The sequence below is a fragment of the Muscardinus avellanarius genome (assembly GCF_963383645.1).
Source record: "Muscardinus avellanarius genome assembly, chromosome: 15".
Classification (NCBI taxonomy): domain Eukaryota; kingdom Metazoa; phylum Chordata; class Mammalia; order Rodentia; family Gliridae; genus Muscardinus; species Muscardinus avellanarius.
The window spans coordinates 5,911,796-5,934,695 of record NC_137801.1 but is presented as its reverse complement, the minus strand read 5'-3'; the positions used below and the strand labels follow the sequence as shown (position 1 = coordinate 5,934,695).

General features: G+C 44.9%; 1 protein-coding gene across 14 annotated transcripts in view; it reads left to right on the top strand.

Annotated features, from left to right (window-relative positions):
* Positions 1–5,582: 5,582 nt before the first annotated feature.
* KIDINS220 (kinase D interacting substrate 220) overlaps positions 5,583–22,900 on the top strand; it is a gene marked incomplete at both ends in the record, with an annotated part of 94,316 nt that continues 76,998 nt past the window's right edge. For 8 of the 14 annotated variants that reach the window (XM_080712000.1, XM_080711997.1, XM_080712008.1 and 5 more), the window contains 6 exons: positions 5,583–5,690; positions 11,544–11,642; positions 12,799–12,897; positions 17,139–17,237; positions 17,959–18,060; positions 20,995–21,093. In XM_080712000.1, the coding sequence (XP_080568126.1) occupies positions 5,583–5,690; positions 11,544–11,642; positions 12,799–12,897; positions 17,139–17,237; positions 17,959–18,060; positions 20,995–21,093 (606 nt within the window). The remainder of the gene's footprint in view (positions 5,691–11,543; positions 11,643–12,798; positions 12,898–17,138; positions 17,238–17,958; positions 18,061–20,994; positions 21,094–22,900) is intronic. The other 6 variants (XM_080712001.1, XM_080711999.1, XM_080711998.1 and 3 more) reach the window with 1 other exon arrangement.

Genomic DNA, 22,900 nt, shown 5'->3' with positions numbered 1-22,900 from the left:
GGGCAGCTGAGGGCTGAGGAGGAAGGAAGAGGAGACCCAGAGAGGTGGCCTGGCGCTGAGGACTGCAGACCGCGCTTTGATTTATTAAGAGTGTTCATGCTGGTCAGACATTACCACAGGTCGGCATGGTCATGGACATGATTCTACCAATACTGGGCGCTGCTGTCTACCAGTCTCTCCTCTCGGTGCTGGAGACTCAGCACTGAACAAACAAGTCCATCCCCATCCTCACAAAGCTCCGTTTGTTGGGGTGGGGTGGGGAGCAGACAACAGCAAAGGTGTGCTGAAGGATGCCCTGTGCCATCCAGAAGAATAAAGCAGGAATACGGACTAAGGGATGATAGCAGAGGGGATGATGGCTGTTCTGTACGCAGGGGTCAGGGGAGGTCAGGTCAGAGGAGGCCAGGGGTCAGGGGAGGTCAGGTCAGAGGAGGCCAGGGGTCAGGGGAGGTCAGGTCAGGGGCCAGAAGCTCAACAGGGAGAGACTCTGCAAGGCCTAAGGGAATGAAGTAGAGGAGCTCAGGGGGAGGGAGGGAGCTCAGGGGAAGGGAGGAATCTCAGGGAGGGGGGAGGGAGCTCAGGGGGAGGGAGGGCCACATCAAGCAGAGCCTTGAGGGCCACGGCAAGGATGTGGTTTTCTTTGCAGTGAGAGGTCAGCTGTTGGGGAGTTCTGTGCACAGAAGGACCCCACCCACACTTGCCTCCTTGCCGCCCCTCTCTGTCCCGCACCTTCTTCTTTTCAGACCTCCACTTACCTCTCCTCCACTCAGATGCCCGTCCTCCCCAGACTATGTCCTGGGGATGTGGTTCTAACCTTGCCTTCTCCTGGAAGACTTCTGACTGGCTGCCTCTGCCCGGCAGGGCCAGTTCACACCCAGCTTGGTTTACATCTACATCTACGTGCACTCTGCTCACACACCCGGCTGGCCTTATGACCTGCGTCTCCCACATTCCCCCTGGACTGCGGGTTCTAGCAGCAGGACCCAGCCTGTATCTAACACAAGCACTGGGCCTGAACTTAGGGAGAACATTGTGCCTACAGGGCAGGGCGTGGTGGACAGAAGAGCTAGGCTCCTAGCAGTTGGGAAGGGCAGAGAGAGAGAGGGAGGAGGGAGGGAGGAGGAAGGGAGAGAGAGAGAGAGAGAGAGAGAGAGAGAGAGAGAGAGAGAGAGAGAGAACACGGAAGGGGGGGGAGAGAGGAGGAGGAGGAGGACAATTGAGGGAGAAAGGGAAAGGGCTGGCAGCTGATCACCCTTCCCAGGGCACGCCCCAGGAACCTGTTGCCCCCAACTAGGCTCCACCTCCCGGCCAGAGCTCTCAGCCCCACCTCTGGGCCTTGCTGCAGCAGGGACTGAGCTGTAAACACAGGAGCTTGGGGCATTCCAGGTCCGGCCGCAGGGCGTGGCAGGTCTAAAGCTGTAGCTGTAAGAGCCGCCGTGGTTGATGGAGCCAGGGTGGGGAGCCGCTTGGGCGTCTCGTGGTGGTGGTGGACGAGGTTCAGCTTTTGTCCGTGCTCGGACGTGATGCTGCGTGCTCTTGCCCTTGCCTTGACATCCTGGTTCCTGTGACTCTGCCCGTTGTTGCTGGTCGGTGAAGTTGCTTATGTTCACGTGAGAACCCCAGGCCTCGCGTGGCTCCGCGGGAGGCAGGTGGACGTGAGGGTGGGGTTCAGGTGGAGGCAGAGACTGAGCAGGAGGGGGCAGCGTGGCAGGGGATATTCTGCCTGGCCAGCGTGGGGCGCCGTAGAGCCGGCCTGCTGAGGCTCTGGGCGTGTTCCCTGTTGGAGGTGGACTGAACGAAGGTGTTGGGTGGCGGTTGCTTTGTTACTGGCTTCCAGTGATCAAAGTGTCACCTTCTGGGAAATTTGGGAAAAACAAGTTCTGAAGAAAAAACATAAATTAATGCCTATCACCACTTATTCCTTTTTATTTCATTATTGAAAATTACATATTTTAAACAATTGACATTTGTACATATATATATCTATATATGTGTGTATGAATATATACATATATACATATATATACATATATATACATATATATATACATATATATATACATATATATATATATAGTTTTTAAGCCCCCTGCTTTTTATAGCATAAGCTTTTTTTTTTTTTGGTACTAGGATGGAACCCAGGGGCATTTGACCTCCGAGCTACACCCCCAACCCTATTTTTTATTTTTTACTTTGAAACAGGGTCTCACTGAGTTGCAAAGGGCCTCACTAAGTAGCTGAGGGTGTCTTGAGAACCGCGATTCTCCTGTCTCAGCATCTCAAATGTTGGGATTACAAGCCTGTGCCACCATGCCCGGCTAGCTTTTTTTTTTTTTTTTTTTTTTTTTTTTTTTGGTGGTACTGGGGTTCCTGGAAGCCCTTCTACCTCCGTGCTACACTCCCAGACCTATTTTTATATTTTTATTTGGAAACAGGGTCTCCTAAGCCAGCGAGCGCGGCTGGCTTCGAACCTGCGCGATCCTCCTGTCTCTGCCTCCCAAGCGCGGGGATGACAAGCGTGCGCCGCCACGCCCGGCTAGCTTTTTTTGTCAATACATTTTTTAGGAAACATTTTGAGGAGTATATTATTCCACTGTGTGAATGTACCACGGTTTATATAATCTTCCAAAGCTTTTTGTTCTTATGTGATATTAAAAATTTTTGCCTATGTTTCTCATGGTTTCAGAATTGATTCCTAGAAATGAAATTACTGAGACAAAACCTAACTTTTTTTAAGGATTTAAAAAACTATCGTATAGCCTGGCGTGGTGGCGCACGCTTGTAATCTCCATGCTTGGGAGGCTGAGACAGGAGGATCGCACGGGTTCGAAGCCAGTCTGAGGTACTTAGTGAAGCTCTCTGCAACTTAGTGAGACCCTGTTTCCAAATAAAATATAAAATAGGTCTGGGAGGATACCCCGGAGGTAGAAAGTCTCGGAGTTCCACCCCCAGTACCACCACCAAAAAAAAAAGATCATATAGTAAAATATAATTTACATATAGTAAAATTCACCCCTTTTAGTGTGTAGTTTTGAATTTTGACGAGTGCCTTATGATTATAAAACTACCCTACAGTCAGTACTTAATACGCCCGCTGACTCCCCAAGTCCTCCCCGGCCCTTGGTAGTCATCTCATTCCTGTCCCTAGACCCTGGCAGCCCTGGTCTGTTTCTGTGCCTGTGTTTAATTTATCCAGAAGGTCATGTGCATGGAAGCGGGCAGTGCAGTAGTTCCTGGGCTCGCTGGGGCCTCAAAGGTAGACCTTCTTCCCACATGCAGAGCGGGCACCGGCCCAAGGCCGCAGCCTCTCCGCTCAGTCCAGCATGAACTCACGTTCTCACTCAAGTCTCATCAGCTCACTCAGACAGGAGTAGAGCACTGGGTGTAGTCTGCCCAGACGCTGCTCCAGAGTAGCTAGGGGTGGTACTCCTGTTCAGCAGCAGGAGAAACAGGAGAAAAAGCGTCACCAGTCCCAAGCATCTTCCCTCCCTCCCTCCTCCTTTCTTCCTCTCCCCTCCCTTCCCCCCCTCCCTCCTTCCTTCCTTCCTTCCTTCTTGTACTGGGAGTAGAACCCAGAGGCCTGCACTTTGGACTAGCCTATTTTATATAATATATTTATATATATTTTATAATATTTCACATAATATAAAGTATATATACATTTTATAATATATATTATATAATATAGTTTATAATACATTAGACATATAATATGTTATATAATAAATTATAAAATATACTTCATATATTTTTAAATTTAGAAGTAGGGTCTCACCAAGTTGCTGAGAACCTCACTAAGTCTCTGAGGCTGGCTTTGAACCTGCAATCCTCCTGTCTCAGCCTCCCAAGCGTGGGCCACCACACCCATCTCATTAAAAAAAAATAGAGTACAGGCTTTTAATTTTGCTGAATTCTGACTTATTTTTCTTTTTTAATGGACCATTCTTTCAGTGTTATATTAAACAAGTCTTTCTTAATCTCAGGTCACTAAGATAGGCTGTGTTTTCTTCTAGAGATCTTACGCTTTTAGGTAGTACATGTAGGTGATTTTGAGTTAACTTTTGTATATGGCGCCAAGTATGGCTGAGGTTTGTTTACTTGCATTGAGACGTCAGTCAAGTGTGAAGTTGCAGCTGTCTGGGAGCTTACGGTGTAGTTGTGGTGGCCAGGGAGCGCGCCGTGCTTTGCCCGTGGGGAGGTGATGGTGAGTAACGGAGCAGCGGGGCTGGGAGTGCAGGCTGCCGGCGCCTGCGGCTGCACACACATCTCCTGTCCAGGGGACTCTGTAGGACCGCGGCCTGTCGAGGATGCTTGAGCCACGCGCACGTCTGATGGGAGGTTCAGGCGCACAGGCGTGTACCGCAGAGGTCTGGGCGGATCTCCAGCGCGCGGGGAGGCATCGCTTGGGAGCTGGCTTTAAGATGCGGACTCAGAGCTGGGCGCAGTGCTGCACACCCGTAATTCTAGTACTTGTGAGGCTGAGATGGGAGGATTGCAAGTTCAAGGCCGGCCTTAGCAACTTAGTGAGACCCTATTTCATAATAGCGAAATAGGGCTGGGGACGTAGCTCAGAGGGTAAATGCCCCAGGTTCAATCCCAGGTAACGTGTGTGCGCACACAGATCTGTGGGGTGAGAATCTCTGAGGATAGGGCCCAGGAATCTGTGTTGTTCTGAGCTTTCCAGATGGTTCTGATTCATGCTTACTTTTAAAAATTTTATTTTTGATTGGCAGGTATAATTGTATGTATTTGTGGGGCACAGTGTAATGTTTCCATGCATGTATACATTGTGGAATGATCACACCGGGTAATTAACACGCTCATCACCTTATTATTTCCTTGTGGTGAGAGTTTTGGGATCCACTCTTGGCAATTTTGAAATATATAATTATCATTGGCTGTAGTCGTCGTGCTGGGCAGTAGATCACCTGAATCTACGTCTCTTGTCTAATACCTTGGACGGAAGCCCGCCTCCCCTGTCCACCCCCACACCCCTTCAGCCTCTGGCTGCTGGAGTCCCGGTGGGTTTTCAGAGGAGCGCTTTGAGCGCAGCGCGGTAGGCAGGTGGTTGGGGAGGCCGGTGGTTGGGGAGGCCGGTTAGGCAGCTGCCGCTGATCCAGGTGAGAGGCCGGGATGGTGATGGGGTGGTGAGGTGTGGAGAAGAGGGGTCTTCCTATCGCAGACACAGGTCATGCATGAGTGGAGGTGGGGTGGAAGAGGAAGAGACGCAGGGAGGGCCGTCCCGAGGGTTCGGGCCCTGTATGGGTGGAGATAGTAAGTGCTGCAGTGGGCACCTCTTGTCTCTGGGGTGAGGAGGAGGGCGTGGGGGCACCTTGAGTTTGGGGTTTGAATGACTTACGTTTGACATGAGTGTGCGTCTTGGGAAAAGTCCTCTCGTCAGCTCTTTGACAGCTAAGCCCTAGGGCCTCCTACACTGGAGGTTTCCTCCACACGTTTAAGGTTAAGAACTGATGATATTTTTAAATAGGAACTTCGCTTTTTTTTTTCTAACCACAAATTATGTGTCTTTTGTCTACTTTCAACAGGTTTTGGAATAAAGATCACCACAGCTTTCTGTGAAAATGTCAGTTCTGATATCACAGAGTGTAATAAATTATGTAGAAGAAGAAAACATCCCTGCTCTGAAAGCTCTTCTTGAGAAATGCAAAGATGTAGATGAGAGAAACGAGGTAAGCCGAGTTGTAACATTAAGTTTTTTCACAGATGCGCTTTGACTGCCTGGTCTGCGCAGGCGCGTGCCAAGAAGAAAGGGAGTGGAGGCTAAGTCACTTGCACTCTGTTTTATTGGACTGTGCTTATGCGAGAACTCCTATTAAAGTTCTTCTGGGCACAGTGGTGCATGCTTATCATCCTAGAAGTTGGGAGGCTGAGACAGGAAGGTTGCAGGTTTGAAGCCCTTAGTGAAAACCTGTTGTAAATAAAAAAGGCTGGGGGTGTAGCTCAAAGGCAGAGTACCTCGGGTTCAATCCCTAATACTACATATGTGCGTGCACACACACACACACACACACACACACAAAATTTAAAAAGTACTTCAAATTCCATGTTTTTGGACTACATTTTAACTTACGGAAATGATTGAATGTTGAATTTTGGTTGATAATTCTTTTTTTTTCTGATGGAATAATCAGTATTTGGGGTTTGATTCCTGAAAACTAAAGTGTTTTGAGAAAATTTGTTCTTCCTGTAAATAGATTAACGAGAAGAAAGTAGTAATTAAAAAAAAAAATTTCTAGCCGGGCGTGGTGGTGCACGCTTGCAATCCCAGCATTCGGGAGGCTGAGACAGGAGGATCACGGTTCGCGGACAGCCTCAGCTACTTAGTGAGACCCAGTTTCAAAATAAAGAATAAAAAATAGGGCAGGGGGTGTAACTCGGAGGTCAAATGCCCCTGGGTTCCATCCCCAGACCCGCAAAAAAAAAAAAAAAAAAAAAAAAAAAAAAAAATTTTCTTTAATAGAGACCCCAATCTCTTCCTTATTTGTTTATTCCACACATACCTTGGGATTTTAGATACCACATTTTAAAGAGAGAGTAATAGTCAATTAAAATAATGTAGGTAAAATAGCCCGATACCGGGCTTAGTATGTAATTGGCCACAGTCAGTAAATTCTAGATTTCTCCTTTTTTTCCTACTTTATTTACAAACTTGATCATCTCTGGGCTTTGTAATAGTCTCAGTGATGGCACGTCTTTGCCCTTTGTTGAGCACTGGGGAATTTTTGCTTTTTACTTTTGGAAAGAACAGAGAGTCACTCTCCTTGGTACAGGGGGGTAGTGTTGAGGCTGGACTTTTTTTTACTGGTTAAGAAAATTAAGTGGGACTTCGCATTTAAGAGGTAGTTTATGTGTTTGTAAATAGACTCTAACGGAGGTTTCAAGGGAAGATTTCATTACAGGTTTTAGAAGTCTGCTTGTAAAAGGCAAGGGTATTTGGGAACGGGGACCTAGGGATCACAGCAGGCAGGTGCTGGATAGGAGGCGTTCGCACTGTGGCCTTCAGGGAAGCCGAGGTGAAGGAAGGTCCCTGCGGTGGGCACCCCAGCGGGCGCTCAGGGTGCAGCCCCGGCTGTGGGGTTTGGCCTGAGGTCCTTGTGCGTGGTAGAGCAGGGGCGCCTTAGCCCGTCCGTGCTGCAGTTAGGGCGCAGTATCACACACCGGCTAGTTCCTCAACAGCAGAAATTTCCTTCTCGTGGATGGGAGGCTTGAAATCCAAGGTGAGGGCTGGCAGCTGGCAAGAGCTGTCTCGCTGAGAGTCACAGCATGGCTGAAGGCACCGCAGGGGCGAGAGAGAGCACGAGAGAGGGAGGGGAGCAAACACACCCTTCTCTTGGGCACCCGCTCCTGCAGCAAGGGACGCGGTGTCGCAGCGATGGCGCCAGCCCGCGCACGGGGCCGTGTGCTCGGGACCCACTTACCTCCTAGCTGTCGCTTTAGAGTTCTTTCCAAATGAAAGCTTTGGGGGACACGTTCAAACCAGAGCACGTGGGTCACGTGGGTTATGTAATCCCAGGTTTCTTTGAAAGGATAAGCTTGGGATTTCATGGCGTGAGTGGGCTTAGGTAGGGAAGGGACCTTCAGGGGTTCATTTCAGGTGAAAGGATAAAGTGGTCGTGGCCTGGAAAGTTCCTCGTTATCTCTACGAGCTAGAAGAACCCCAAAACAGGCTTGTTTGTTTGAAGACAACCCATAAGGTACCTGTCCTCTCTTTGGGAATCTAATAAAACTTCATGACAACCTTTCCTGAAAATCGTTCGCCTTTTTAGTGTAGTTATGAAAGGCGTATCAGTTAAGACCTTGACTGCTCGCAGCCGCTCTCAAGACAGTGGTTTGAGAAAACGAGGTTTATTTTTTCCCATGGTGGCTGGCCAGAGGAGCCAGCCCAGGGCCAGGGAAGTGGCTCCGGGACCCGTGAGGACCCGCCTTGCACTCTTCCAAGTTGGCGCAGCTCCAGCATTCAGCCTGAATATTGGGCAAGAGAGAGAAAAGGGCCAGGCTCCCCGAATCATCCCCGTGCAGCGCTCCCTAGGGACGCCTTGCCAGGGCAGTGTCGGGGCCACTTCCAGCACAAGCAAGGCTGAAAATGTGGGGCTTTCTGGGTTTTATTGATATATTTTGTGGTACTGGGGGTGGAACCCAGGGAGAGTCTACCTCTGAGTACACCCCCCAGCCCTATTTTATTTTTTGTTTTTTATTTTAAAATAGGGTCTCACCAAGTTGTGGAGGGCCTTGCTAAGTTGCCAAGGCTGGCCTTGAACCTGTGATCCTCCTGTGTCAGCCTCCCAAGTACTGGCATTACAGGTGTGTGCCACCATACCTGGATATTATGGGGCTTTTTAGCCAACAAAATTCCTGCCCCTCCGGGTACCGCATAGACAGCTAGTAGTTTCTGCAAGAGAAAACCTTGGCTGTGCAAGTCTTCCGCATGGCACGTCTTTCTGTCAGTCAGGCTGATGCTGTCTTTCTCTGTGTTAGGTGTTTATGCACACTTAGATAATATGAGCTATCTGAAGTATAACTGACTCCAGAAAGTGAATGGAAACCCCGCCTGTGTCTTTGTAATTAACTACTTTGAAAACGAATGCTGTGAAGTTCATGCATCCTTGCTGTATTGTATTCAGCTGGTTGGCTTTAATTTCTATATCCTACCAGTGACTTCAATATCTCACTTTTTATCCCGGAAGATTAGAAGGGAGAAGATTGCTGTAGGAAGTATGCCAGAGAACTGAGAGCTGACAGAGCATGTGTGGTGTAGTCATGGATGACTGTAACTGTGACTCAGAGTCATAAACATCATATTTAATGTAATCTGTTGAACAAGTAGCAGTGTGTGAATCGCTTTTTAGAATGGTGATTATCAAATTTAATGTTTAAAGGATAAACTTTTTCACTTGGAGAATCTGTTTGTGTACTACCTCATTCCCTAATGATCCTGGTCAAATGATGTGGCTGCCACATGTAATTTGGTATCTACCATTATGCAAGAATGTCTCTGTTTTTCAGTGACTTACTTTTAGACGTTATTTAAACCAGCGTTTGTGTCTAACTCTTATTTGCAACATCCTGATAATAGTGCTTGTTCTATTTTACCAATTATTATAATTATTTGCTTGTTCCTATGTTGCTCCAAATAGCTTTCTAAATTCTTTAGGACTTTGCTTGCTTATTTGCTCGGCAAATACTTGAGTACCCGGGGGGCAGTCACTTCCCCTCACATTCCCACGTGCAGTGTAAACACAGAAACAGGATGATGGGCACGTTTCCATCCCTCATGGCGTTTAGAGCCTTTAACAAATCAGTTCTTAATTATACAAAGAAAAATATAGCCGGGCGTCGTGGCGCACACTTGTAATCCCCACGCTTGGGAGGCTGAGAGAGGAGGATCGCACAGGTTCGAGGCCACCCTCAGCCAATTAGTGAGGCTCTCAGCAACTTAGTGAAACCCTGGGTCCAAATAAAATATTTAAAAAAATAGGTCTGGGCGTATAGCCCAGAGGTAGAAAGCCCCTGGGTTCCACCCCCAGTACCACGCACACAAAAATAATCAGAAGCAAGGTTTACTACAAGAGGGGAACGCAAGGGACCAGCAGGGAGGTAGGAAAGTGCGGGAGGGCACAGGCGTGGGGACTGGCCGGGCTGAGGTGGAGAGGCCGTCTGCCCTGCTGCCTGTCCTTCAGGGCTTCACTAGGCTGCCGTGAGGATGCTTTCGCATCCAAGAGGTCAGTGGGACAATATTGAAGGGCTGAAGCCAAGGAGAGCTCTCAAATTGGCATTTGAAAAAAGAAATCACAGCTGGCCTGTGGTGGGGCACACTTGTAATCCCAGCATTCGGGAGGCAGAGACCCGAGAATTGCAGTTCTCAGACAGCCTCAGCTACTTAGTGAGGCCCTCGGCAACTCAGTGAGACCCTGTTTCAAAATAAAGAATAAAAAATAGGGTTGGGGGTGTAACTCAGAGGTAGAATGCCCCTGGGTAGGTTCCATCCCCAGACCTGCAAAAAAAAGAAGAAAAAAAAAGGAAAGAAAGAAAACACAAATATTTTATTTTCCCCAGGTTGTGTACACACAGGAAGTAGGTGTATAAATATTTGTGTAACTGAACTTAGTTTTGATACAAAATCTATAATATTCCTTTGTGTGTTTTAATACCTTTAGTATCACTACCATTTAACCTGGTCCTTCCTAATCTGTCTTATACCGTGGCACTTACAGAAAATACTAATGTTTGTGCTACACTGGCAGTAGAAGAGGCCTCTGCCTGAAGGGACCTGCCCAGAGCAGCTGTCTGGACCTGCTGCCCGCTTCCAGGGCTGAGGGAGCTGGCTTTTTTTTTTTTTTTTTTTTTTTTTTTTTTTGGGGGGGTGGTATTGGGGGTTGAACTACTCAGGGGCCTCAAGCTACACCTCCAGCCCTATATTATGTTCATTTTGAAAGAGGCTCTTGCTAAGTTACTGCGTGCTGGCCTTGGACCTGGGGTTCTCTGTGTCTGTCTCTCTGTCTACAGGGGATCGAACCTAGTAGTGTCTCTCTCTGACCCGCACGCTGGCCTGTATTGTTCATTTGGTACAGGGTCTCATGAGTACTTGCCTTGCTGTACTCACCTCGAGAAGGCTGGAGCCACTGGCTTTAACTTGCCAGGCGTTAGCTTAGTGGGTCAAGGTGGTAAGGGAAGGCTTAAACTACATACGCATGTCATAGATTGGCACCTATGTTTGTTTTTATTTATTTTACTTTTCTCCCTCTAGTCTTGCTTTAGATAGAACATAAATGTAATTAAAACCTCATTCTATATGATATTCAGTCTGTATTGCTGGAGAATTTGGTTCTGATATTTTGAGATTTTATATACCTTGTAGTGATTATATTCCAGATCATAGTACAATGCATATTTACTGATTTTGAATGAATTTGCAGTGCCAAAAACATATTATTAATACTATGGGCAGAAAAATTATGTTTCATTATATCTTTGAATTTTATTTTACCTTAATATTATTATCATTATTCTTTTTTGTGGTGCTGGGGATTGCACCCCAGGGGCATTCTAACTTCAAACTACACCCAAGCCCTATTTTACTTTTTATATGGAAACACGGTCTCACTAAGTTACTCAGAATCTTGCCAAATTGCCGAGGCTGGCTTCAAACCTGCAATCCCCTGTCTCAGCCTCCTAAGTACTAGGATTATAAGCGTACACTACCCCGCCTGGCTTATTATTTTTTGGTACTGGGGGTTGAACCAAGGAGCATTCTGCCTCTGCTCTACGCCTCAGAGACTGACCGTGAACTTGCAGACCTATAATCTTCCTATTTTAACTTCCCAAGTCCTAAGATTACAGGTCTAGGCTACCATGCCCAGCTTGTTGACTTTTATATTAGTAAACCAAAACCAAAGGTTTAAATATAGTAAACACAACTAGTGCTAAACATACCTTCACAAAACTGTAAGTATGGCATATTTGATGGTGGTATTTCAGTGAAAAATACAACATTCCCTGTGTATTTTGTATTTTGTATTTTCCAGTGCGGCCAGACTCCGCTGATGATAGCTGCTGAGCAGGGCAATCTGGAAATAGTGAAAGAATTGATTAAGAATGGAGCCAACTGCAATCTGGAAGATTTGGTATATATTAACATAATTTTCTCAGTCTTTTTTATTAAACTTTTTTCTTCATTTTAAGGAAATGATAAAAAAAGAAATTAAGAATTGTACTTTCAGATATATCTTAACTTTGCCTAATGTGCTACATAGGTTTTTTTTTTAAAGAGTAACTTAGGAGCAAAATGTTGACTTTCAGTGAAGAGTCTCAACTCTGTTTTTTCTGTGTAAGCGACACTGGCTCTGCAGAGTACATATGCATACAATAAAATATCTGCCTAAAAATGTCCATGTTGGAGTTACGTTGCTGCGTATCTCCCCATAATGATGACTTTTATAAATACTACATTTGATAATGATCTGAAAGAGGCAGTTCCTTCTTATGTCATTTCTGAGGGGTAAGTCACCATTCCAAGAGGTTTTATTTCCTCTGATTTCCTGTGTTCTTGGAATTGCTTTGAAGGCCACACATCCACATTTTTGTCTAAAAAACTGAATGATCATTTGAATTAGATTACTCTCATGAATAGAAGTTAAAATAGGATATTTGTATTCTTTATCTAAAAAGTAAAGGTAGAATAGCTCATTTCTTTCTAAGCCCATCACATGGAGCCACTCTGATAGCCTCTCAGACCTGATTATCGCCTCCATAATTTCAATTCATAGTAATGGCTGCTAGCCACAGGCTTAGCCTTGAGGTTTTGGTGGCCTCATCTTTTTTTTTTTAATATGGTATAAAAATAACATAAAATAATAAAAATAAATAAAATATGGCATGTGATTAGAAGTCCAGTGAGAAGACTCAGCAAACAGTTGTAAGACATTTCTATACCACTAATAGTGATAGAAGTAGATAGGTAATTCCCAAGAGAACCTCAATATTATTTTCAGAAGTTTAGAGTGGGGAGGGAAGGGGGTGGGAATTGGGGAAGGGCTAATTGGGTGATGTGTGCACGTATGCCTCCAACAGCTTGTACCCCGTTAAGATGTATGACTACAGTGTACCAATAAAAAATTTAAAAAATACCACTAATAAAAAGCTCTATAGTCTAAAAAAGAGTTTAGAGTGTGTTACATCATGTCTATTTGGTACGATCATTTGGTATATAAATTCACATTCATTTTTCCTCACTGTGGAATATTAGTTTTGTTTTTTATCCTTTTTGTTTATGTTTTCAAGGATAACTGGACAGCTCTTATATCTGCATCAAAAGAGGGGCACATCCACATCGTGGAAGAGCTGCTTAAATGTGGGGTTAACTTGGAACACCGTGATATGGTATGCACATATTCTATAAATGGTACTAATTATCTAAATATTACTAATAATAGATATGTGTGAAATCCCCCCCCCCCCCCGTGGTACTGGGGATGGAACCCAGGGGCATGCTACCTCCGAGATACACCCCAGCTCTATTTTTAGTTTTTTATTTTTGAAATGGTCTCACTGAGTTGCGAAGAACCTTGCTAAGTAGCTGAGGCTGCCCGCGAAGCACGATCCTCTGGTCTCCGTACCCCGAATGCTGGGATTACAAGCGTGCACCACCACACCCAGCTCAAGAATGTTTTATTTTTTTTTTTTAACAAATTTTTTATGGTACTGGAGATGGAACCCAGGGGCTTTCTACCCCTGGGCTATATACTCCCAGACTTATTTTTTATATTTTATTTGGAAACAGAGTCTCACTAAGTTGCTGAGGCTGTCTTTGAACCTGTGGGATCCTCCTGTCTCAGCTTCCCAAGTGCTGAGATTACAAGCATGCGCCACCACGCCCGGCTCAAGAATGTTTTAAACCTAGGTGTTAGAATGTCCTTTTAGAATATTCTTAGCTGTCATGTTTAGTTTATTTCAGAATTTAAAATTCTGAAATATTATTTAAAATAAATTATTTAACTTATCAATTTTCTTTCTTTTTGGCAGTTCTGGAGATTGAACCCCGGGGCATTCTACCTCCCAACTACACCCCTAGCCCTATTTTGTTTTCTTCTTTATTTTGAAACAGTGTCTCACTAAATTGCAGAGACCTCACTAAGTAGATGTGCTGGCCATGAATCTTTAATCCTCCTGTCTCAGCCTCTCAAGTACTGGGGTTGCAAACTTGCCCTACCATACCTGGTTCATATCAATATTTTATTTATTCATTTATTTATTTTGTGGTACTGGGGATTGAACGTAGGGGCTTTCCTCTGAGCTACACCCCCAACCCTATTGTTTTTGATTCTTTATTTGGAAACAGGGTCTCACTGAGTTGCAAAGGGCCTCACTAAGTAGCTGAGGCTGGCTGTGAACCGCGATCCTCCTGTCTCAGTCTCCTAAATGCTGGGATGACAAGCGTGCGCCGTCATGCCTGGCTCATATCAATATTTTAAAACCTTTGATAATATTATTTCTTTTAGACAGAACTTTAAGAAGGAGACCATACAGTTTTGTTTTTTTTGTTGTTTTGTTTTGTTTTTGTTTTTCCAGTGTGCGGTACTAGGGATTGAATCCAGAGACATTCTACCTTTGAGCTATACCCTCAGACCGATTTTATTTCTTATTTGGAAACAGGGTCTTGCTTGGTTGAAGAGAGTAGTCTCACTACTTGCTGAGGCTGTCCTCAAACTGTGATCCTCCTGTCTTAGCCTTCCAAGTACTGGAATCACAGGGTACCCCAACCTGCCCCGCCATACACTTTTAAAAACAGTTTTTAGCTTGGCATACCGGCATTGCTTGTAAGCTCAGTGGTTGGAGGCTGAGCCAGGCCTCTCACAGGTCTGAGGCCAGCCTCAGCAACTTACGGAGACGCAGTCTCCCTCCCCATCCATCGCTTATTTCTCGGTTCTTCTGTCACAGCGATGGAAAGCTGACCAGCACATGCACGAGAACCGTTCCCAAAAGAAACTCAAGTGTACTGCAGGAAATGTTAGGGAGAGAAGATACTGACGTCAGTAACGGAGGCAGAGGGGTGACAGCAACTGAGATCAAAGGATGGTGCTCTCACCTTGTACATAAGCTAGAAAGGAAATGCAGGGAGTTAGCTAGTTCTCCGTGTCCTATTAGTCCTCCGGATTTTATTAAGAGCAGCATCCCAGTCTATCAGATGAATGAGTAATGTTAGGTGCCAGTCCTATGCCTGGCCTCTTTAGGTGCTTGGTAGCCTCTCTACCATTTAGTTAGCTTCTCAGAATGATCGTGTGGGCCACGAGCTAACTTTATTTTGATGTATTATTTGAAGAAATTGAGGCCGGAAGAGGTGAATTTTTGTCCAAAGTCCCATAGCTACTGAGCAGTCAAGGTGGGCTTTGGACCCCGGCGGCCGTCCCCGGAGGCTCGCTCTTCTGTTTTCTTCTGTATATACCAGCAAGGGAGTTAGGCACTTTAAGGTGCACATTATAGATTGTGTAAAAACTTAGTAAGATTTTTAAAGAATGATTTCTTAAGCTTTTTTGGCTCTCCCCATTTCTCCCATTTTCCCAAAGTAATAATCACAAAACTTAACACTTAAAGGGTTTTTGTGTTTGCTTTTAAAATGCCTGAAGTTAAGCTGGGCGTGGTGGTGTATGCTTGTAATCCCAACATTTGGGAGGCTGAGATGGGAGGATGGCAGTTCGAGGACAGCCTCAGCTACTACTTAGTGAAGTCCTTTGCAACTCAGTGAGACCCTGTTTCAGAATAAAGAATAAAACATAGGGCTGGGGGTATAGCTTAGAGGTACAGCGGCCCTGGGTTCCATCCCCAGTACTTGAAAAAAAAAAAAAGCCAGAAGTTTGGGGAAACCAAGTACTGTGTTTCTCTTCATAGTATTGAAGGAATCCAGCCCCAAAGGATTGGTGGTGTCTCCATAGTCTTCACTGAAAGAGTACTATCTTCCTTTTATAACTAGTAAATATTTGGGGGAAGATACTTTGAGACTAAACAAATTCTGTTTCATATTACACTGACTCATTCATTTTTAGCACCCACTAAGGGACTTTACCCGTGGCAGTGATCCCTGAGCAGCGACCCCTGAGCTATTTTAGTGGTGTTTTTCTAGTTCCCTATTCTCTCTACATTTATAAGTTGGAATTCTTCTATAAGGAAGAGCGACTTTTCTGGATTTTTTTCCAGTACTGGGACTTGATCCCAGGGATGCTTGCTTCTTAGATTATAATCTAGTAGTATATGTACTCTTGCTCAAGTGCTTCCAACTTTGGAAATTGGAGCGGCTCCTGGCCGCTTCCGATCCTTCCAAGATGCTCCATTGATTTTTTTTTTTTAAAAGAGATTCATTTCTTTCTCGCGCCTTAAAATCCTTTAGTTTCAGGACTCATCTTTTATTTTCCTTGACCTCACACTGGAATCATCCAGTTTTCCAAGAAAATGGAAAATGGTGTTTAGAAAGCGGTATCTAAATGTTAGGTGAGCTTATTGTTAATGGCACGCCATTGCTACTAGCCCCTCAGCGGATCGGGACAGGAAATGTGTGTATGTGTGCTAACTCATGCGTACCTATCTACTTATCTGTCTACTGTCTATCTCATCTATTAGATGAGTTCATATTTAAAAAATCTAGTTATCTGTATATACAACTTATCAGTAAACGTGAGACACCTTTATCTCCCTCTCCATGTTCTGGGTGGCTTTGAGGGAAATCCGCATGCAGTGGGATTCAGTCTGGTCCAGAGCGTGTGGGCTTTGAGCCTTGCACAGCGCCGCGTGTCCACAGCCCCTCCCTTCAGCGTTCCCTCCTGGCGCTCCTTTGCCGTCAGCCCCTCAGCCCTCTACCCACGGCCTGGCCGCCAGTGATGTTTTCTCTGTGTATAGTTGTACCTTTTCCAGATTAAAATAAATATTTTATCTTTTTTAATGCTGTTAAAACAGGATCAGAAGGATTAAGTGATTTTTAATCTCAGAACCAAATATGTATTACTGATTAAAAAACAAACATTTCAGTGCTTGCTAAGATTTGATTCCTTTGACCTCTTATGTTTAGTTGCATTATAGATAAAAAGAAAATTGCTCCTGTAGTTCATTAATAGAAGGTTTTCAAGTTGCGCATTCATGCTTGGCGGGCTTGCTCCCCTGTCAGTCCTGACCTGCAGATGGGCCGGTGCCTTCGTGCCCTTCCCTGCTTAGCAAGAGCCCCCACAGTGACCCGGGACCTAAAGGAAGCCCTCAAGCTTAGGACTTGAATATGATTGTCGGAATTCCTCTCTGGATGCAGTCTAGTTGTGTATAAGGAAGAGGACATCTAGGGTCTTAGATAATTCTCTGGAGAACAGGTTTTAAGTAGCCCAGATAATCTTAGAAATTTGGAACAGTCCAACACAGACATTCCTATTTTTATTTTTGTGAGGTAGTACAAACTTTGGAGTAATATTTGTGGATATAAGAGTTTTGATTCATTCCATGTACAATTGTATATTTCTCTGAGTATATTAGGAATTTAAAACTACATAGTATTCCCTTCAGAAAGCACGGGTTTTATAAAGACACACACAGAGGGAAGCCGATCGGCGGCCGTGCTGAGCTCGGATCGCCCTCTCTCCTGTCCCTAGGGCGGGTGGACTGCTCTCATGTGGGCATGCTACAAGGGCCGCACTGAAATCGTGGAGTTGCTTCTTTCCCACGGGGCCAATCCAAGTGTCACTGGTCTGGTAAGCGTTCACAGAAACCTCATTTGCACTTGTTTTCTTAGGAAGTGCTTTAGATTGTTTACACTTGACTTCCTAGTAGATAAGAGATTTTCTGGGTCATCCTAAATATAATGCAGAATGTGATTTCAAAACAACGAGAATTCTGTAAACAAAGTTTGTATCTCAGTGTATCAAAAGACAACTAACTCTTAGAGCGCAAATGTTGATGTTAATTATTACTATATAACATTTTAAAAGGACATTTGTGGAGTCTTTAGTCTTCTTTCCTATTTTCTGTAGGTATGCACCTTTAATTTAAACTTCTTTAAAGATAAGACACATGTACAAAAAACAGTATCATTTTCTACACATTCTGTTGTATGTATTTATATTCATTTTATTTCATATTCCTCTTATAAATCTTGTCTGTTGACTAATCACATTAAATATGTTGACTCAATAAAAATAAATATGTTCATAATATATATTTAGGTAAAGTTGAGTGCATCTTAGTTGCCAATTACATATTATGAGTGTCATTTTTTTAATGTAGAAAATGGTCTATAATTTGATTTTTAAAAATATCCCTTTTATATTTACTTAGCAAATATGTTCTGCAAATATCTACCTAAAAGATTTTCTTTCTCTTGCTCCTCTTCCTCCTCCTCGTCCCCCTCCTCCTCCCCTCCCCCTCCTCCTCCCCTCCCCCTCCCCCTCCCTCCGTCCCTGCTGTCCATCCCAGCAGTACAGCGTTTACCCAATCATCTGGGCGGCAGGGCGGGGCCACGCAGATATAGTATATCTTCTACTGCAAAACGGTGCTAAAGTCAACTGCTCTGACAAGGTGAGTTGGTGGGATCTGCCTAGGCTCCAGCCTGTACTGTGTCCACTAGAAGTTTCTAATCTATGAACGTTTTCATATGAAACTGCTCTGATGGGTCTTACATTTTCGTATATCGTAATCGAAAATGTAAGATATTCGTGTTTTATGTAGGTCTATCTCTCAGAGATGGATCCCTTATCTGTATCATGAACCAGTGTTTTTATTATGTTGCGTTCCTGCTTCTCAAGGAGGTATACGGGGACAGCCGGCTCACTGTGTCCAGCCTTTCCAGTGTGACTCCTCTTCCTGCCTTCAGTCCCATCTGCCGTCGTTAAAAGCTTTCGCACGTTCAGCCTGGGTGCCTCTCTTGTGCGTCAAGTCCTGAGGCCCGCCCTGGTTTGGGTGGAGGTGGCCTTGCCTGCTTCCTCCCGTCCTCCGTCTGCGTGTGGCCTGGCGTGCCGGCCTGCCGGGGGCTTGTGGGTTCCGGGGCCCCCGTGCCCCTTCCCAGAACACCTGCCCTCTCCCTTGCCTGCGCGGGCTTCTCTTCATCGGCCTGTCTTTCACAAAGCACCCTCGTATGTTGTTCTATTCTTTTGAAAGAATTACCGCTCACTTCAGACATGAGTAAGTACTTTTAATAGCACTGAGTAAGCGCCTATCCAGTGACCCATTCTCCCTGGCTTTTGGAGAGCTGTGGTGGCGTTCTCTGTTTCAGGAGAAAGCGCAGGCTTTTTAGTTTGCCTTCAGCTTATCTTTTAGACTTAACTTGTCAGCTCTTTTTTTTTTTTGGTACCAGGGATGGAACCCAGGGACATTCTACCTTCCTATCATTTATTCTTTATTTTGAAACTGGGTCTCACTGTGTTGTGGAGGGCCTCACTAAGAAGCTGAGGCTGGTTGCGAACCCTGATCCTCCTGTCTCAGCCTCCCGAGTGCTGGGATTGCAAGTGTGGGCCGCCACGCGCAGCTCACTTGTCAGCTCTTGCTGTATGGACAGCGTGCCTTGCACTCTGTGAGCCTTGTTCTTTGTGTATCTGTCCCTCTGCCTGGAGCTGTGCTATGACCTCCTCTGCCTGAAGACCCCGCTTGTTTTCCAGGGCTCACTCGAGGCCTTCCCCGCCTGCTGCGTCTCTGCCTGGCGCTCTGGCTGGGCCTCTGGGCGCCTGGCAGCGCTTGGTTTTGATGTCTTTCCCAGCACTGGAGTGTGCGTGTCGTGAAGAGAGAGGTGCGCCGCCTGCTTGGTTGTGGTTGCTGTGCACCTCGATTATTTCCATGAGCGATTTTAGAACGTGGCACATTGTTGGGTGATCACAGTCTTTTCAGATTAATAACTATGTGCCGAACATAGGAAAAAGACGGCTATTACTGAAAGATTTTTATTACTTGGAATAGATTCCGAGCATTCCTTTTTTAAAGTACATGGCAGGCTTGCCTCTGTGGGGCGTTGGCCTGGACGGTGGTCACGCAGCGTGTACGTATGTACACTCAAGAGTGGTGTGTTTTGTGCCTTATGTGTGCTGTGACTTACTCTAAACAGTACTGAGAGAGTCACAGTCCCTTGAGAAGCGCAAGGACGCCGTTGCAATGTTGCATTATAATATTGCATTAGGAACTGTGCATTTATTACTGTTGGCTTATTCAGACTGACCCTGAGGCCTGAGGTCTGTTTGAAGAGTTCAGGTTGTTGATGTTTTGATTGGACAGTTAGTATTGTAGAGAAGCTTTCTTTTCTGCCATTTAGGGGCCTCCAAAACCAGGGATCATGTTTTCCAGTCTGTCACTCTTGAGTATTTTGAGGAAATGATTGGCACCTGCTGTGGCCCTATCCTCGTACTTAACACAGAAGATACAAAAGCAAGGACTGATCTCTGCAGGGAAGGCATAGATGATTCTTGCAATGTCGTGTAGATTTGATAGTGGAGATCCGTAGTAGTGTGGTGCCACAAGCAAAGGGTGATCATTTAGTGTCCAGAGGCAGGAGATTTGGGCTGGCGAAAGGTCAAAGGTGACGAATGAAAGTTCAAGGTCAAAGGCACAGTCAGTTTCAGAGCACTGCACAGCTTTCAGGAAAATAAATAACTGAGTTGATGATCTAGAGGCCTGGAGTTCAGGTGAACTATTTTTGACCTTAGAGATAGTGGTTTTGTAATATTTGTAATCGAAACTAGTTTTTGAGGGGGCTTTGGTGAGAAATTGAAAGTAGCCATTATAAATTATTTTGAACAGTATATCAGAAGGGACAGTACTGAGTATCTGGGGAGGGTAGCTTTTTGAAAAATTTGTAGGACAAGAGAGCTAAAATAGGAAGGATTTAGCTTTCAGACTTAATGGGAAGGGAACTAGGAAGAAAAGACCCGTATGTGGGAGGAGACCTTTGAGCGTCAGGACAGGCTGATCCGGGTTGGGGTTGAGCATGCGGACCCCTGAGTGGGCTTGCTGGGTTCGTGGGTGTTGCCCACTTCATGATGGGCTTGTGGCGCTCTAACCTCATCATCCTTCCCGGGCCTCCCTTTCCTCCTCGGGGACAGTGTGGTACTGTGAACTGTACTTAGTCTATGATAAGGATTCTGCATTGACTATGTAGAGATGTTTCAGTTGCTCAGTATGGGGCTGTTACTATTTGTACCCCTGGTAAGACCGCTGAACTTTAAATTCTATTTCATAAGATTGAGGAAGCAATGAAAGTGTTAAAATTGGGGGCTGATGACTCTATGATGGAGAATTGCCACTGATTAGGAAAACTAAGTAAAGTCGGGTAGGAGACATTTCATGCTGTGATTACCATCCATTCAGCAGAGATAAAGTGGGGAAATAGGATTCACCCTCATTAAAATTGTGATTGGCATACTCACTTACCCGAGAACACTGAAAGTATACTATCAAAGTCATGATGCGAGCCAGCTTATTTTAGTACACCTCTGATAATAATTTTACTCTTACTGTTTGCTTTAATAGTACGGAACCACCCCCCTGGTGTGGGCTGCCCGGAAGGGTCACTTGGAGTGTGTGAAGCACTTACTGGCCATGGGAGCAGATGTGGACCAAGAAGGAGCTGTGAGTGTCTCATATCTCGATTCTCTGAAATAAGGATGTGTTTTGGCTTTAGGAGAGAGTGTATATATTTTTTACATATGTCTAGAAATATTCCCCCTGTTTCTTAAGTGACATCAACTTAAAACGTAAGCACTTCTAGCTGGATGTGGGGGCGCTCTTGTGACCCCCGCGCTCAGGAGGCGGGCACGGGAGGATTGTGGTTCGGGGCCGGCCTCAGCTACTTAGTGAGGCCCTGTTTCAAAATAAAGAAGAAAAAAAAAATGGGCTGGAGAAGTAGCGTGGAGGTAGAATGCCCCTGGATTTAATCGCCAATACCGAAAAAAAAAAGAATAAAAGAAAAAAAAAAGCATTTCTATTATTCTTTCTTTGTGTGTGGTGCCGAGGATTGAACTCTGGTGTTCTACCTCCAAGATACACCCCCAGACCTATTTTGTTTTTATTTTGAGACAGAGTCTTCCTAGGTTGAGTCTCACTATTTCCCAAGGCTGTCCTCAAACATGCAGTCCTCTTGTCTCAGCCTTCCAAGTACTGCAATTACAGGTGAGTATTGCCATGCCTGACTGCATTTTTATTATTCTAAGTATATTATATTATGAAAAGCAAAGAAATAGAATAGTTTTAGTACATATATATATATATATATATATATTTTTTTTTTTTTTTTTTCCCTACGGGTCTGGGGATGGAACCCAGGGGCATTCTACCTCTGAGCTATACCCAAGCCCTATATTTTTTAATTCTTTATTTTTAAACAGCGTCTCACTGAGTTGCGGAGGGCCTAAGTAGCTGAGGCTGTCCGCCAACCGCGATCCTCCTGTATCACCCTCCCAAATGCTGGTATTACAAGTGTGAGCCACCAAGCCCGGCTTAGTATAAATTTTTTGAAAAAAGTCTTCAAATCAAATAGTTCTTAGTCTTTTCTTTTTTTTCTTTTTTTTTTCTTTTTTTTTTTTTGTGGTGCTGGGAATTGAACCCAGGGCCTTGCACTGTACACAAGTACTCTCCAACCGAGTTACGTCTCCAGCCAGCCCAGCTCTTAATCTTAGTTGTAGAAAAGCTTATGGTTTTTTTTTTTTTTTTTTTTTTTTTGGATGGTATGGGGGTGGAATCCAGAGGCTTTCTACCTCCGGGCTATATTCCCAGACCTATTTTATATTTTATTTGGAAAAAGGGTCTCACTAAGTTGCTGAGAACCTCACTAAGTAGCTGAGGCTGGCTTCAAACCTGTGTGATCCTCCTGTCTCAGCCTCCCAAGCGCAGGGATTACAAGCATGCGCCACCACACCTGGCAAGCTTATGATCTTTTAAAACCTTCTCTTAAAAACTTAAAATAGTATTATGATTTTAGAGTAATTTTTTGTGGTCCTAGAGATGAAACCTCCAGCCATTCTATCTCTGAGCTATACCTCCAGCCCTATTTTATTCTTTTATTTTGAAACAGGGTCTCACTGAATTGCAGAGGCCCTTACCAGATAGCTTAGGCTTGCCTGGAACCTTTGATCCTCCTATTTCAGCCTCCCAACTCCTGGGATTACAAGCGTGCACCACCACACCAGGCTCTTAGAGTATTTTTAGCTGTATCTATTTTCCCTCTCCAGTAAAGAGATTTAAGAGGTCAGTGAGTGTGGTGGCAAAACACACCTTTAATCCTACTACTTGAGGATCACAGGTTTGAGGATAGCCTCAGCGAATAGTGAGACTCTCATCAATCTAATGAGACCCTGTTTCAAACAAAAGGCTTGAGAGCCCGAGACAGGAGGATTATAGGTTCGTGGCCAACCTCAGCTAGTAAGGCCCACTGCAACTT